Source organism: Agelaius phoeniceus, chromosome 14 (genome assembly GCF_051311805.1).
Source record: "Agelaius phoeniceus isolate bAgePho1 chromosome 14, bAgePho1.hap1, whole genome shotgun sequence".
Taxonomy (NCBI): domain Eukaryota; kingdom Metazoa; phylum Chordata; class Aves; order Passeriformes; family Icteridae; genus Agelaius; species Agelaius phoeniceus.
The window spans coordinates 16,693,776-16,711,192 of record NC_135278.1 but is presented as its reverse complement, the minus strand read 5'-3'; the positions used below and the strand labels follow the sequence as shown (position 1 = coordinate 16,711,192).

Genomic DNA, 17,417 nt, shown 5'->3' with positions numbered 1-17,417 from the left:
TAAATTTCAACACACTAAGGTACCTGTCAGGAGCCTCTCTCTTCTCCTTGGAGGCTGATGTTACTTGTTACAGATAACAAACTTGGACTATTTGCAGACAATTTCCTGCAACAGACACTGTTTTAAAAGACAAAGCCATGGTCCTGAAGCCATCCAAGATGGATGTGATGGGAAGGAGGGAATCCTGTAATTGGATTCATCTACCATTATGTGTTGTTGATTCATTTTTCTGAGAAAAGAATAGAAAATACTCACGTGGCAAGGATGAGTGATGACACTTAGCACACCCTCTGTCATCCTTCTTCTTTATTATTTAAAGAGTCCTTAGAAAGTCTCAACATTCACTGCACAAGAAGATCCTGACTCTGTGGTCACCCCAAACACTACCCAGGCTACACCCAAAGTTTGTGGAGTTTGACTGCATTGAAGCTGAAGTTAGCACAAGCCTTGCTCTTAGCACAGGGCTTTCAAAACTAATCCATAACTGAGAAAATCCCAACGTGGAGTTCCTAATTTGACAGGAGCTGCCTGCTTATGTAAACATGCCAAGCACAGTTACATTAACAGCAAAAGGTAAACATTAACCTTTGCTTTTCAAAGGATAAATAATGGTCTCTAAAAATCAATGCTAGCAAATTCTTGAAAGAATACTGCTTTGGCTAAAGCCCAACTGCACTTAATATTACAGCAGTAGATAAGAGAGTCTCAGTCCTGCCAGAAGATTGCTTTACAACAGACCACAACAGAGAAATTAATATTTACCTCAGTGAAAGAAATTGCAGGATCCTTCTTCAGATGTAAGGCAGAAGTGTGAAGAAGCAGTTCCTGCAGATGCCCCATCCTCCTGCTGACAGGGAATTCCCCTCTGGCTCCACTCCAGCTGCTCAGTGGGAGCCTCACGTTGGCTGGTGAACAAACACTTTACCTGAGCTCTCAGGTTTGATTCAAGGATGCAGAAATGCAGAGGGCAGTTTTTCCTTGGGCGAGATGTCCTAATGAGGCAGGTTAAAAACCCCAAACTCTTGACTTGGCTACATCATTGGCATTTATTGGATGCAGAGGTTTGGACCTGGCCTCAGGAAGGGCTGCAGAGGCTGAGAGTCAGTTTCTGTTTTCAGTGCCCACTTGGGTAACAGCAAATAAACCCAGAGGCAGCAGACCTGAGCAGCTGAGAGCTCTGTACTGCACAGCACACCCATTTCCTCCTCTGATTGTCTGAGTTTCTGGAACTCAGCACAATCAAGTGCCAAGTTATTCCTTCTATAACAACATCCAGGCTCATTTAATTTCTTCAAAGAGAGGAATGTAAGTAAACCAAAGTTACTGACCAAAATTAATGGTGGAAGATGGAACTGCTCATGATCTTTAATCTTAATTCAGATCTGGTTCAAGATGGCTGTGGAGACCAGTCTGCTCCTGCAGCATTGCAGGGCTCCTGAGAGTGACACAAACCAAGCACGAGCTATGGATTCCCCAAGCACTGCTGTCAGGACTGCTACAAATAGAGGCCAGAAAAGGTTACCAAGGCTTGGAACCAGGACAGGCTCAGTTTACACCTAGTCCCTGGTCACAGCAGTGGAATTTCTTTCAGCTGCTGCAGCAAAATCCATCTCCTGTGTCTGTAAACAAAAGGACAGAGGAGTAACTGCACCTGGAACAGGAGTGTTTGCCACAGTGAACCCAGGGTTTCACTGGGTTTGTTCTCTGCCTCTGGGCCACAACAAAGCACCTCAGGGGCAGGAAGGACACACTGACTTCTGGACTGGCTTCCATCACAGCCCTTCTTGGCTGCAGCTTGCCATCAGCACATAGCTGAGCTTGGCTTCTGGGAATCCTGCACTTAAAATAAAACCCACACACAATCCAGTGCCTACTGATTGGCCTTTTTAAAAAGTATTGGCTTCGTGGGACCCCACTTTCTTTTGGATTTAAAATGTTTTCAGCTTTTCACTAAAATACTCCAAACTTTCACTACAAGATAACAACATTGCTGCATTCCAATTCTTTCCAGTATCTCCCAAGCTGTTCAAGAATCACAGGCACAATGTGCCATCAAAACAGCCCCATTACTCCTTCACACAATTCTCCTCCTTTTGAGTAATTCACTCTTTAGTTTACACGTGGATTACATAATTTATGACCCTTGCCTGGCAAATTACTCAATCTGGAAGACTGGCACAGTCACACTGAGACAAACACATTGACCACCTGCTTCCTTCTTGAACAGTGTCACTCCTCCTCCAGCATGGATAAAAACTTCAGTTTTTCCAAGTCCTGAACTACACCATTCTTTACAAAAAATACCAAGAGAAGAAAATGGAAGCACTTCTCAAAATTTAGGCCACTGAGCATTGATCTGTCCTGTTGCTTCAGGGATTTGTTCCAGGAGTGTTTCAGTACTTCAGGGGTGAAGTTTTTCCCCCAACATTAATAAACCAAATGTGACTTAGTCATCAGAAACTAACTCTTAAAAAAGTACTTGAAAGGGAAGGAATTGACAATTTTCCTACAGATGAAAACAACAGACAAAAATTAAACTTAGTTTTTAAAAAGTATCTTATCACCCTTTATTTCCAGGTGCCTCACAGTGATATGACAAAATAAAGTATCACAATCAGTTTTATGTAAATAAAAAATTAATATCAACAAGCTCCAAATCTCTCTATATTGAATACAATCAACCATAAATAAAAACCCCATGCATTAAATGAAAGCTATTTCTGTATTATAAAATACCATGTGACCCCATTCTTTAAGACATCAATTTTTTCACAAATATATAACTTATATAAAAATTACAATATACATTCTTACTTTTATGTAACTGTATTATTGCATTGTGAAATAAATTTAAGTGACTCTTAAGGATACATTTGAGAGGCATTGCAAAGTGTTTCACTATAAATTAATAAAACCATGTCTCACAATAAAACTTTTCCCATGTTTTATGTTAACTTTTCAGTGTAACAGATTTGTCTATTGGGTCTGAAATCTTCAAGAGCCCAAGTCAGGCACGTGGTTACCCAGGACTCACAAGCATGGCATCATCCAGATCTGAGTTTGCTTTTTTAAAGCCATTGCATAGCACCTTTACTAGAAATTACTAATACAGACACGTGGCTACAGCTCCTTGCAGTCAGGAGTCAAGTATTAAATAACCCCTGGAGGTTCAGATGTCTGAACTGAAAGCAGAGAACACACCCAGCCAGAATACAAAACTTTCCAGATTTTTCTCCCACTTTCTTTGGCTGCAGTTAGGGAAGAGTTGTCTTTAACTGTCCCTGTTTCACAACCAAAACCTTCTAACTTTAACCCCACTGTGTGGGGATAGCAAACAAAAGCTGGTGATACAAATGAAACAAACAGAAAATTACCCTGCCTTGAGGAGAAAGAGAAATCTCAGGTGATGAAAAAACTAAATTAAAAAGTAGCAATAACATCAGCAGCATCACCATCGACCTTGCAGCCCATTTTCTCCCACCCCTGCCCTGGGCAGGGACACCTTCCCCTACCCCAGGCTGCCCCAAGCCCTGTCCAGCCTGGCCCTGGGCACTCCCAGGGATGGGGCAGCCACCTGGCAAACCCTGAGCTGGAACAATCCTGTGCTGCTCACTCCTGTCACCACCAAACCATGGCACAGCACAGGGACTCCTTCTGTGAGCCACAGAACTGCACCCCTCCTGCTGCTGCTGTTCATCACAGTGGCCAGGAACACTCCTTTTAAGTTATGATGTTTAACTCAGGTTTAGTTCTAGCCCAGTGTTGGCCTAAGGAGTCATCAGAGCCTGAGATGCAGCCCCAGGACAGCTCTGTGCACCAGGGCCATGCACAGCATGAACAGCACCAGGGCTGCCATGGAAGCCCTGCCTGCCCAGCCAAAGGGCCAAGGACATCTGAGCCCAGCCAGCCCCACCAGACCTGCCTGGAAATGGCCTCAGCACCTGGGCAGTGCAGGGCAGGTCCTGGCACCAGGGAACAGGCAGGGTCCCAGGGCTGCTCTCCTGGCAAGGGCAGATGTGAGGGGCAGACCCTGCAGCTCCCACCAGAACAATCCCTGGGCACAGTTTCTCATTATGGCCTGAAAAATATCAGCACAGTAAACTCCTGCAAAATCCAAGCAAATCTGCATCATCTTACCTCTGCTGTTGACTTGCTGTGCTAGCACATCACTCAAAGTTAGAATTTAACAATTTAGGAGTAGAGCAGATGGCTTTTCCTTCATGTTTTTATCCAGAATGTTATCAAAGGGAGACAGATAATACAATTTCTGGCATTCAGTCATGCACTTGAAAATGATAATTTCTTCACAATTTTCACTTATGTCTTCATCTGTTTCCCTGGAATTGGTATATGAAGCCCAGCCATCTAATTTTTCTACTCCTCTCTCTGTGATGAAACACTAAATGTGTCATGTCCAGGAGCTCTCTGAAGATTGATTTAATATCCTCTGATTGCTGCCTGAATTCTGACAGTTGCCTGGACCTTTAAGAGATTATTAAAGAAACAAAAGACATTAAATCCTGTCAGCTGTCCCAGGCAATTTTCACTAATAGAATTCTTCTTTTAAACTTCACATTTTCTGACTTCACCTTGCACTGGACTCTGTGTAACAAAGACCAACAAACACTTCCCCTGAAATTTGGATTTTAAAATAACGATTTGTTTCTGACCCATCCTAAAAGCTTTTCTTCTCTTGCTCATTCACCATTTGTGCCTTCTGCACATTCCAGCCTGCAGCACCTCCTCACAACTTTGCTGATCCCACAGGGACACCAGGAATTCTGCCTGTGTTTCACTGGTCACTTGACTTGGCATCAGCAGCCCTGCAGAGAAACCAGGTTGTGAAATTTCTTCTTCTGGAGAGCAGGAGCCAATATCCCATCACATCCCAGTGCTCAGAACAGCAGCAGTTCAGGCTTTAGCCTTCCATCCACACTATCTGCTCGTATGGTCTCTCTTGCTTCCCCCTCAATTTTACAGCCAAGCCCATATTTTCCTTTTAATTAAAAGGTAACAGGATGAAGAGAAATGGAGGATAAACAGAAGTACAGGGATATGCACCGTGATAAAAGCAGTGTTTGAAAGCTTCATCCTAAGAAACTTAATTTCTAATATCATTCTCATGGAAAAACACCAAATTTCACAGAAATCCTACCAAAATCAATGAGATATTGCATACAAACTTGTGGGATGAAAAAGCTGGCTGCCTACTACTTCAGCATTTTTACTGTCAGCAGTTTAAACCTTGAAACTACAGATCTCCAACTTCCTAAACACTTCTAATGGATTTTATATAAATTCAGACTCAGTTTCATGGATTAAACAATTCAAACACAGTTCTTCCAAGTATCAGAAGTAGTGAAAGCTGATGCATAGTCTAGAAAGGAAGTTTAGAGATCAGTTGTGTGTTTTTGCCCAACTTCAGAGACATCTGAACACAGCAGAGGTGTGCAGGACAAGGAGTTGTTTCCATTCACCCTTGTGAAAGAGGCAAAGAGTACCAAATTATTTTGCAATGAAAAAAGTGACTCTTTTACACAAGCTTTAAAGCCAATGCTGTTCACATCATACAACCACGGGGATTTTAAGGACACTCAGACCAGCAGGAACTTGCACTTCATTCCAGAGCTGAAAGATAAAAGACAAAGAAGCCTCTGCAAGCCCCATCCCTCACATTCTTCATTCAGATCACCCAACACCTGAGCCAAAGCAGAGATACGTTTGCATTTTCAAATATCCTTTGTGAAGTGACATTTATTAGCAAGTTTGGCACACAGAAGTCCCACTGGGAGAAGACACTGACAAATCTTGTTTTCTCAGTGTCTCACTAATGACACTGAGTGAATTCCCACTGCTTATATGGAGTCAGGAACAAAATAAGCACTAAACAGAATCATGTAAGTCAATAATACAAATTGGAGATAAGAAAATATCTGATGAAATTATACCTCACAGAGTATGCATTGTAAAGATTATTCCTTCCCTTCTTCCCTCCCCCTTATCTGTAACATTTTGCATTTTGTAAAGCAGACTTGGCTTAGCTCCTGGTGCTGTACATGTCCACATCTTCTGGGCTGGACTGACCATGGTCTGCAAGTTTTGGATCAGGCTTAAATTTTGATTTCTTCACTCTTCCTGTTAGAGATAGTGAAGAAATATGGTTAAAAAGTATGCTTATACTTGAGCTGTAAGGAAAAAAAGCTTAGTGATGATACATGTTGAGAATTCTGTACTACCAAACACTTAGAAAAGATCAAAATCTGTCTGCTCCAGTTCAAAGTGTCTTAAGAAGGAGGCTGAGGGCAGGTTGAACACTGAGCACAGCAGTGGATGGAGAGCAGGACCTCTTCTCACTCTCCAACTCCACTTCCTACCCCAGCAGAATGAGAGAAGAAACTGTGATGCTTTGCCCAACACTTGGAAAGGAAGGGAAAGTTTGAGGCATGGAAAAAATTCCCTGGTGTTCCTTGTCCAGGAGCAGAGCTGGATCCCACAACCAGCCCTGCCAGATCTCCCTGCAGCTGCTGCCAGATGGCAGGAATTCCAAATGAAGACAGGCACTCTCACCTGGTTTCACTCCTGAGCTTCCAGAAAGCACAAACTGAGTTTGGTGAAGCACTGAAGCCTCCCACTGCCTGAAGGACAGAGCACAGCTGAGATATTTAATGCTGCTGCAATTCCAGAGCATCCAGGGGGATATAAAGGCAGCTTTTCTGGGGCTGGGGCTCCTGCTCCTGATCTGCTTCTTTTCTAGCTCCATCACTGGATCCAACAAAGGGTGTTACATTCTCCTGAAAGCTTTGCCCCACTTGGACTGAGAAAATAAACATCTCTGGCAACACAGATTCATTTAGGGCAGGGATATTTTTGGCTGTATTAAGGACATGAACTAATTCCACCTATGAAAGCAACGACAGATCTATAAACACAAACCCAATACAGACAGTTTGGCCTGGAGCAAGTGTAAAAACAGATCAAAGCATTCCACAAACTAAATCAGAAAAAATTCAAGTGCAAAGCAAAGATGCTAATGCATACTACAGTGAAAATAAAGGGGAAAAAAATACTAAAACCCTCATCCAAGTATGTTCTGCTTGCTTTCCAGAAAAAAAAAATAAATCTCTGGTAACAATTCCTTCCTTCCAAATGATTTCCTTGCAACAAATAAAATTTAGAAGTTACCCTTACAAAAGGTAACAATACTTTAAAACAAATTTAGTTCTCCTTTAATAGGTAATTCCACTGTTTTCTCTTAAAAGTTGGACTACCAAATTCTTGTCTGGTAAACAGGCTGTTATGTGATCTGGTTGATTATCTCAACCACTTAAGGTGCACAAGGAACCACTGCAGAAAACCCAGCCCAATGAAATCCAATGCTTCATTTCTCAATTACACACCCCTCTTTGATTCCACTATGGATCATCTCTGCTGTTAGCAGAGGCTAAAAGTAATGAAATCCATTTGAGACTTCAATTTTCTAATAATAATCCAAATTTAAACCTTTTTGTATGACTTGCATTTGGATTATTCCTTATTTTGGCCATTGAAAGAACCTGGTTTACATTAATATTGGTTCTCTGACATTATTGAGAGAGAACAGCAAATATATAATTCTGTTATTATGACAAGGTCCACAGTGAGAAAATTATCACCTCCCTGAGGCTCTGAAATATGTATTAAATGACAGCATGTAAAATATGCTCTCAAGAATAATATGCACTGACAGTGTGCTCCAGTTTAGAGCAAGAGTAAGTGCAAAATTAAGTCAACTAATTGGATTTGCAAGTTGCCCTGAGATTACACTTGAAATGTTTAATTCACCTGATGAAGGCACTGGATCTTCATTACTCTGACACTCTACTGGAAAAGATTCAGTTCTGTTAAATGATCCTGACTCAACAGCAGACTCAGGTTTGGTACTAGAAATTCCCTTCTTTTTCTTATCTTCTTGCATAATTGGTTTTGACTCTTGCTGCAGCTGTGAACCAAATATTAATAAAAGAAAGCACATGGGTATATGCTTAATACATTCTTGCAAAATAAAGCTTTCAAGCCTGGGAGCTTATCTTATGAAATTATTTTCAGATATGACATCATGCAATGATATTCAACTAGTCAGCTGCACACAAGGGGCACAGCTGGAAAAAGTAAAATTCATGAAACCCCACAGATCAGAGAGAATAAATTCATGGAGAAGGGAAATTGGCATGAGTGAAGCTGTGGTTTTACCAGAGACCCTCCCAGACCTTCACAAGTTCATTTCCAGGTGAGGAGCCTTTAGCCTTGCACAGGACTGAAACAGCTCTGAGTGTTCACAGAACACTCACTACCCCTAGTTAGCAGGAGGTGGAAAGATAAATCATGGCTACACCCTAGTGATGAGACATAATGTGTCCTGGGAAGAGGCTTCACTCAGGGAAAAAAAATGAAGTTAAGAGAAGTGTGTGTACCACATCAATTCTTGTTTTGCTATCAGTTTAATGACAGTTATCTGAATCTCATTTTCAAAACTCAGAATTCCATTTGTGCTTCTCAGAAGAAATGAAGGGTGAGGACTGCATGCCAATGAGCACTGTAAATTTAAAGCAAAATATTTCTACATGTTAATGTAACTGAGAAACTGAAATTTTCTTTGAAAAGATCAATGAAAAACTACTGTGCAAAGCTGCAATTTTACTTGGGAAGTGCTACTTTTGTCAAGGTTTTATAAATTTCCACTTGAGGAAAAAAAACCTTTTGGGTTGGATAAACCCCACATTTAATTCTGGGATCACTAACCCAAATTCCATATGTAATTTACAGAAGGTTCATATTGCCCTCTACTCTCTGCTGGCAAGGCTTCAGCTGTTTAATGTGTCCTATTTTGACTGCCTCAGTTAAAAACCACACACAAAATCCCCTAAAACAGAAAAAGGAGAGAAATTCTTCTCCTCAGAATTTCTTCAGAGGCAATTCTGAGGAGAAGAAAAATTATATCAGAGATAGAAAGCCTGCTCTGTAAGAGAAGGTTATAGTGGGGAAGAGAATCAGGTCAAAAACCCTGCTAACTTCTCCATATGTAGTAGGTGAATATAAAGAGGTTACTGACCATTAATTCACTGTGGCTGCTATGAGGACAGGGCAAGGAGAAGAAATAAATCAGCCATGGACAATTCATATCACAGGGTAAATAAGGGCTGTAGAGCAGCAAGCCAGTCTTACCTACTGTGATCCTGAGTGTTTTGTCTAAATTCAGAGGCTGCTTAAGACTAAAGCTTGAATCAAAATGGATCTTTTATGCCAAGATAAAAAAGGAGCTCTAAAGAGAAACTCAATCTTCTCTGGTGCACCCTGCATGGGACTACTCTTGAGAGGGGATCTCAGTATCCACTGCTGTGGAAGGTGTAAAAACAATTAAACACTGAAGGGACAAAAAGATCAGACTGGGGTTTGTGCCTTGCTTAACACCATCAGTAAACCTTAAAGAGCATCAGCAGAAGAGACCACAACTGTCTAAGCTCCCTCTCAGTGTGTGAGGTGTAATGACTTCCCAATCCTACCTTGGTGACAGTTTCCTTGTCTGCCCACAGTGACCTCACAGCCTCATAGGTCTGGTGACTTGCATAACGTAACTTTTTCCCTGTTACCTATTTTTTTAGAAAAACAGAATTTAACAACAGTCTTTAAAATACAGACTATTCAAGTGAAATGAATCCTGTTTACATGAGAACATGCTCAACATCCTAAAGCATTGACTTTTCAAGATCTAGTACATATTTCCCTTACATCAAGCAAATTGTAAATAATGCTTAAATTGGTATTAGGAATCCACAGGGAACATTGGTATTAGGAATCCACAGGGAACATTTCCATGCTAGACCGACTACTCCAAATTAAATCAAACCTTAATCAGCAAACAGTGTGCTGTCAATGTTGGTACAAGAGATGGAGCACCAGGTTAAAGGATCCAAATTTGTCCCACTGTGTTGGAAATGACCCCAGATAAAGCAGAACCTTACCTTAGCAATGACCACTGACTGAGCTGGGTAACAAACAGCATATCCTACAGTAGTAAGTCCCAATGGATAAGCAATTTTCTTAAATCTAGAACCTGAACAAAGCCAAATATTTTGAATAATTAGACTAAAATGAAATGCAAATGAAGTACTTGTAGCAATTAAATGCAAAGACAAATAATCCCAAACTAGGTTTTCCAATATTATGAAGAATTGTATCATTAGTCTGTCTAGTCCTGCTCTGTCAGCTCTGAGCCAGCTCCTAACAGTAATCAATAATGTCCCTTCATTTACCAGGAATTTATTTTAGTCCCACAGGCTTTTGCCAATGTTCCAGAAGAGTATTCTGCCCACTGGAACTGTTACAGGCTCTGTACCCCCCAGGCCAGTCATGAAAACAAGGCAGCCCTACCTTTCCTTGCCAGCACTGCACCAGCCAGGCCTGACACCGAAATCACAGCGGCCTTGGGAAGAAATTCTGGGGGGGGGTTGTTCAGGTAAACATAAGCATCTAAGAAATGGGGAAAAAAAAGACAAAAAAGAAGAAGGGCAATTCAGTGTCAGTCATTTTATTTCCCACTTAAGAAAGAAAGGTGAAAATTTTGATTTTACTGAGAGTTTATAGATGAAATGAGACAGAGATGTGACTTGCCTACCTTTTCCAAACTGAATTGAATCCGTTATTCCATTTTTAATAAAGACATAGACACTCTAAAAGGAAAGAAAAACAAAACCAGAAAGTAAAATCTCTGTAAAAGTAGCTGTTCACACATATCTCAGCACAATGAGACAAAGAAATACTGTGTAACTTTAAAAAACCCAAACCAGTGACCTTCTAGAACGGCTGTGCAGAGATCTACCCTCTTTGTGACAAACACTTATATTATTAAAACTGACATTGGCAACTAATTAATTAAAAAAAAATCTCTCAAATGTAAGCTCCCTTTCAAAACTGACATCTCAGGAAGTCTAGAGTAGGAAAACACCTGGATACCAAGTGTATAAGAAAATTCAATTATAAAATACAATCTTCTCTTCCCTAGAGACTTTCCCAGGAAAACTGAAAGAACAACACCGAATTTATACCACCAGAGGTCACTGCTATTCAGTGGCAGGAACTCACAATGATTAATGGCATTAAGAAGTTTGGTACAGATTTATAACAAGAGTATTTCAGTCATGCAGTCACTGACAACATTTTTACAGACCAATGGAATCATGATTTACAGAAAAAAATGAAGACACTTTGAATTTTGTTTTCAACTGTTAGGGTCTACAATTTTTGCAAAAGCAAAACACAAGTGCAACATCTCTGGCCAACAGCCAGGGTGAAGCTGCAGTTTCCCAGCATGTACAAAAGCAGTGACAGGCACCAGTTGCCTCTCCAGCTGGAACACGAGGTAACAGAGCTGGGAGGTGTTTCTGATGGCTCCTGAGGAACAGCCTGCTGCAACAGATACATGGGATGCATTCTGTTGTCTTTTATGTCAGTTACTGCCCTTTGCAAGCAGCTCCTTCTCCATGGACTGCACCTGGAATTTCGCACTCCAAAACACCCTTAAGTTCTCCCAGCAAGAATTTTCCAGTGTAACTCCTGCTGTAGAAGGAGGGCTCATTTTCCATCCAAAATTATCTTATACCAAGACAAGGACCTGCCAAAAAAACCCTCAAGGGGGAAGTAACCTGTTTTTTCAGTAGTTTAGTGCTGAGAGAACAGCAGGAAAGGCTGGGTGAACCCTTACCTGGCACCACCTGAAATAGTGGCTGGTCGTCCTCCTCAGAGCCGTGAGCTGCTGCTGCAGGGGCCCCGGCTGCTCCTCGACGTAGCGGGAGGTCAGCGGGGGAGCGCTGTAAATGGGGAGCTGCAAACACACAGGGCTGAGCAAAGGGGACACAGCTGAGAAAGGGACACAGCTGAGAAAGGGACACAGAGCTGAGCAAAGGGGACACAGCTCTGCCCCCCTGAGTGCTGCAAACACACAGGGCTGAGCAAGGGGACACAGCTGAGAAAGGGGACACAGCTGAGCAAAGGGGACACAGCTCTGCCCCCCTGAGTGCTGCAAACACACAGAGCTGAGCAAAGGGGACACAGCTCTGCCCCCCTGAGTGCTGCAAACACACAGGGCTGAGCAAAGGGACACAGCTGAGAAAGGGACACAGCTCTGCAGCAGGGACACAGCTCTGCCCCCCTGAGTGCTGCAAACACACAGGGCTGAGCAAGGGGGACACAGCTGAGCAAAGGGGACACAGCTGAGCAAAGGGGACACAGCTGAGAAAGGGGACACAGCTGAGAAAGGGGACACAGCTGAGAAAGGGGACACAGCTGAGCAAAGGGACACAGAGCTGAGCAAAGGGGACACAGCTGAGCAAAGGGGACACAGCTCTGCCCCCCTGAGTGCTGCAAACACACACAGCTGAGCAAAGGGGACACAGCTGAGCAAGGGGACACAGCTGAGCAAAGGGACACAGCTCTGCTCCTGTGAGTGCTGCAAACACACACAGCTGAGCAAAGGGGACACAGCTGAGCAAAGGGACACAGCTGAGCAAAGGGGACATAGCTCTGCTCCCCTGAGTGCTGCAAACACACAGAGCTGAGCAAAGGGGACACAGCTGAGCAAAGGGGACACAGCTGAGCAAAGGGACACAGCTCTGTTCCCCTGAGTGCTGCAAACACACAGAGCTGAGCAAGGGGACACAGCTGAGCAAAGGGGACACAGCTCTGCAGCAGGGATACAGCTGAGCAAAGGGACACAGCTCTGCTCCCCTAAGTGCTGCAAACACACACAGCTGAGCAAAGGGGACACAGCTCTGCAGCAGGGACACAGCTGAGCAACAGGGACACAGCTCTGCTCCTGTGAGTGCTGCAAACACACAGAGCTGAGCAAAGGGGACACAGCTGAGCAAAGGGGACACAGCTGAGCAAAAGGGACACAGCTCTGCTCCTGTGAGTGCTGCAAACACACAGAGCTGAGCAAAGGGGACACAGCTGAGCAAAGGGGACACAGCTGAGCAAAAGGGACACAGCTGAGCAAAGGGGACACAGCTCTGCAGCAGGGACACAGCTGAGCAAAGAGGACACAGCTCTGCTCCCCTGAGTGCTGCAAACACACAGAGCTGAGCAAAAGGGACACAGCTCTGCTCCTGTGAGTGCTGCAGTTCAAGGGGGTTTTCAAGCCTGCAAACCCTCAGTGTTCCCCCTGTGTTTCAGTGTTCACACAAAGCCTCTCCGTGGAATTCTGAACTTCTAGAGTTCCAAACTGACTCTACTCAAGTGGGACTTCACTCTCTGGAAGTGAAAACTGAAATAATGGTGTGGGTTCTTAGAAGCAGAATGACTCAGTATAAGGGAAAGGCATGTGTGTGGATGTGTACTGCTAGAAACTGCACTTTAGAGAAGGACTCATCAGTTAGTATTCTATTTTCACCTTTTCTGACTTCATTTTTGAAATTCTGTAATAATGAAAATGAGATAAAACTTCACTAATATTTTAATATTATAATTATAATATAATATATATTTATATTTAATATTTTATATTTAATATTTTAATATTAATAACATTTTGTGTTTTATTTGAGCCATAGTGGTCAGTTATTTATTATCACATATTTGCTATCTATTTTAGTTACTGTAATTCAATGGACAGAGCTGCTATTCTGCAGGTTTTTCTGGCATTATTTTAAAGACCAAAAAAGAGGAAGATTCATACCTTATCTGGCTTCACCAGCTGACTTTTTGATTCCTTTTCTGTTGCTGCATATACAGTAATACATATAAATGGCAGCCCAGAAGAAACAGCAGCCAGCTTTGCCACCTGGGACAGAGAGATGAACAAAGGGAGTCTTAATGCTGAAAGTAAAATTTCCCTTTGGATTGATCAAATATGGGATTAAACAAGTCACTTTTAAAGCCTTTTTTAAGCATTATGCCTTTTAGAAATGTCTTCTGACTTATACAAAGATTTTCTCAAATTATAATGGTAAAGAAAAGGTTAAAGATCCCTGACAACAATTTTGTGTCTAAAACACCAGGAAAAACTTTGTGTTCAAAGCCACACTGATGCTTCCATCACTTGTTAGGGTAAATTCAGTTGTAATTTACTCAGCATGCAGGAATTCCATCTCTGAAGAATTATTTAAAGAACCCCTATTTTAAGCCTATCATAATTCAGATTGCTTATTTCCATACAGCATGCTACCAGAACAAGACACCAATTTTCAGTAGACACTAGAAGGAAAATTGAATTTAAAAGTGATAGAGCATGAGAAAGTTGCATTGTTCAGTTAAAAAAAATAATGTATTTTTAAAAGTCACAATGGATTCTGTTCTGAATGTAAAAGAGAAAGCCATACAGGGAATGATCAAAGTGGTCCAGCTCCTGACTGACAGTAATTGCTTTACTTTTGGGTGCCTGCAGACAAACACATAAATGTTTAAAGATCCAAGGAAATAGCTGTACTGGCTAACATTTACACAGGCAGTTATCCCAAGAGGGCTTCACTCTTTTCTACTGAAATCACAAAGAACCAGAGTGAAAGACAAAGCAACATCACCTTGACTACACTAAAGAGGCTTCCCTGCATGGAGCTGCTCCTTATCTCATCACAAGGTGCACTAAAAAAGACCTCAGTTAGCCAAGTGGTTTTTAGTGCTAATTTATTGGAATTATTTTATTAAAAGTTCCTTATGAGGCATTATGTATCAAACAACAAAAATCATATCTTGTTTAGCTAGAGAAACCAGTAAGTGTTTTACCTATGAAAACTTCCACACAAGTTACTGAGAATTAAGAAATGGCAGGATCATATTTTTATATCAAACACTAGGAAAGAAGCAGAGAGAAAAACCCCTGCAACAGGCTGGAGCTTTGAAACACCCTGGGACTGCATGTTCAGCCACTGGAATGACTCCAGAACATCAGCTGATAACTGGCTTCCAAATAAATAAAAAATCTTCTTTTTGAGGAATCCAGGAAATTGCAGCAGGTCCAAAAGCCAGGTGACATTTCTGGAGGTGAATTCTGCACACACACAGAGCTAAGCAGCACCAAAGGAAAGGTCAGTGGCCACTATTAAAACATTCCCTGTAACACCACTGCCAAGGGCCTGACCTACAACACTGACCACCTGAAGGATTTTCCCCAGAAATAAAAAACACACCAAAGACAAACAGACATGGCAATATTTTGGATGAAAAGACTGAACAGCAATTATTTGCTGAAGAAATGCATTATATGCTCTCCAGCAGGAAATTGTTACAGCTATGCCTCTTAATAGTAGAACTGGGGTAAGACCAATCAAAATATAATAATAATAATAAAACTCTCAAATGTACCTGGATAATTTTGGCTTTAATTCTTTGCATTTCAAACAATCTGCTTCAAAGTGTTGGAATCTTACCAATGATCAAAAAATACAGATTCTATTTAAAAAAAAAATTAAAAAGCTACATCACTACAAAGAATTCACTATCTTCCACTCAAAAGATGCAGAATCCAAACTAAACCATAATAAAACCATACAGTTAATTTATGCTAATCTCCAAGACATTGTTTCCCACTGAAACTGCAAATTCTGTGTGCTTGCTTCAAGAATTGGAGCAGGAAACTTGCCCTGAAGGCAGGAACTGCCTCAAAACAAAGGGAATAAAAGGAGTGGAGTATATGCAAAAATCTGATGCGTGGATTTATATAAAAAAATATACAACTTCTGTATCACAAAATGGGACTCTACTGGCCAGGGTAAAATAAGATTAAAATTTAGCAGCTACCTCGTATCATATTTTCCATTAAAAAATGTTAATTGAAGAATAAAGAGTCACAGGTTTATGACTTTCTCCTACCACTCAGATGCCTTGAGGTGGATCCCAAAACTGTCTCACATCCTTTTGGTTAATTTTCCCAAGTTACACAAGACATGAATGCCAGAAGCTTGCAGGCCAAACCCAGTATCCTAATTCAGGTATGTCCTTTAAATCTCTGATGCCAACCACCAAAACCCCCCACAAACGGAACAGATCCTTCCACTTCACCTCAACTCCCTGCTACTCCATGGATTTGGGTTTAATCTTGGTAAGTCACCCACAGAGAGTGAAATCTTAAGAAGAATAAAACTCTTATTAATAAATATTTCATAGTAAATAATAAAGAACACACATAAAATTATGTCACTTTTCACTAAAGGTACTGAATCATTCACATTTATGTACTAAGCCAACCAAATTACTTCAAGATCACCCAGCCAGACAACAAAGCCAAAGACAGTTTCTTTTGCCTTAACAAACTAAAGCAAAATGCTTTCTTTTCATTTCTGTCCTCGTTGGCACCATCCTTTCCTTTCCAGATATAGACACATTCACATTTTAAATGCTTTAAAAAAGTAAATATGAAGATTCATGTGAGAGCAACCAATTCATCAATTTGATTGCCAACACTGGAAAACCTGTCTAAATATTTGTGAGAAAGCTTAGATCTTTACATGCATGTTTTTCTGTTTAAAGACACTGTATTATTCCTACAACTAGCATATTTTACATACTTGTAACCCTGTTAGCTCGTACCAGCACGATTTTAACAGCCTTGTTTTAGTGATGTACAGCACCACTAGCACTTTATCATGTCACTACCAAACTATCATCTTGATATTCCTCGAGCTGAAGGTGTTTCGGGGGCTGCGAGTACACGGAGAAGCACCAGAAGAGAAACCCCGCTTTTATTCCCTGTTGTGCAGTTTAACCACCTCTCGAACCAGCTCTTTCCCCCCATCCCACACTATCAGAGACCTCTCCGTGCCCCACTCCTCCACCTGCCGCCGGCTTCCGCGGCACCGGGGGCTCCTTCCCGCCAGCACCGGCGGACCCGCGGGCGGGCCGGGCGCTCCCGAGGGGCCGCACGGAGCCGCCCCGGCTGTCCCGAACCGGCGGAGGAGCGGGAGCGGAGCCTGAGGGGCAGCGGAGCCGCGGGGCCGGGGCAGCGCCGGCCTGAGGGCAGGCGGACACTCACCTTGGCCGCCATGTTGGACAGCGCCGCGTACGGCGCGCGGGAAGGGCCGCGCCGGGCGGGGCCGAGGGGCCGGGGCGGGACCGCGCTCGGGCCGGGCGGGATCGCCCTCAGCCGGCATCGCCCCGAGGCGGGCAGGGGCGGATCGCCCTCAGCCGGGACGGGCATCATCCCAAAGCGGGCAGGGACGGATTCCTCTCAGCCGGCATCGCCCCGAGGCGGGCAGGGACGGATTCCTCTCAGCCGGCATCGCCCCGAAGCGGGCAGGGATGGATTGCCCTCAGCCGGGGCGGGCATCATCCCAAAGTAGGCAGGGATGGATTGCCCTCAGCCGGCATAGCCACAAAGCGGGCAGGGAAGGATTGCCCTCAGCCGGGGCGGGCATCATCCCAAAGCGGGCAGGGATGGATTGCCCTCAGCCGGC

At 42.8% G+C, this 17,417-nt stretch overlaps 1 protein-coding gene across 1 annotated transcript; it reads right to left on the bottom strand.

Moving 5' to 3' along the window:
* Positions 1 to 2,538: 2,538 nt before the first annotated feature.
* Positions 2,539 to 17,096, bottom strand: APOOL (apolipoprotein O like). The gene is made up of 9 exons (XM_054641474.2): positions 16,997 to 17,096; positions 13,706 to 13,810; positions 11,738 to 11,857; positions 10,652 to 10,706; positions 10,408 to 10,506; positions 9,999 to 10,090; positions 9,540 to 9,626; positions 7,822 to 7,978; positions 2,539 to 6,135 (listed from the first exon to the last, which is right to left on the bottom strand). Exons 1-9 carry the CDS (start codon positions 17,006 to 17,008, stop codon positions 6,038 to 6,040), a joined length of 825 nt encoding a protein of 274 aa, XP_054497449.2. The 5' UTR covers positions 17,009 to 17,096; the 3' UTR covers positions 2,539 to 6,037.
* Between the last annotated feature and the right edge of the window lie 321 nt (positions 17,097 to 17,417).

Excerpts from the sequence above, each read along its gene's own strand:
- APOOL (XM_054641474.2), bottom strand. Across the intron at positions 10,507-10,651 it reads TTCAATTCAGTTTGGAAAAG|ATGCTTATGTTTACCTGAAC; the intron begins GTAGGCAAGTCA and ends CCCATTTCTTAG. Across the intron at positions 7,979-9,539 it reads ACAAGGAAACTGTCACCAAG|CTGCAGCAAGAGTCAAAACC; the intron begins GTAGGATTGGGA and ends TTTGGTTCACAG.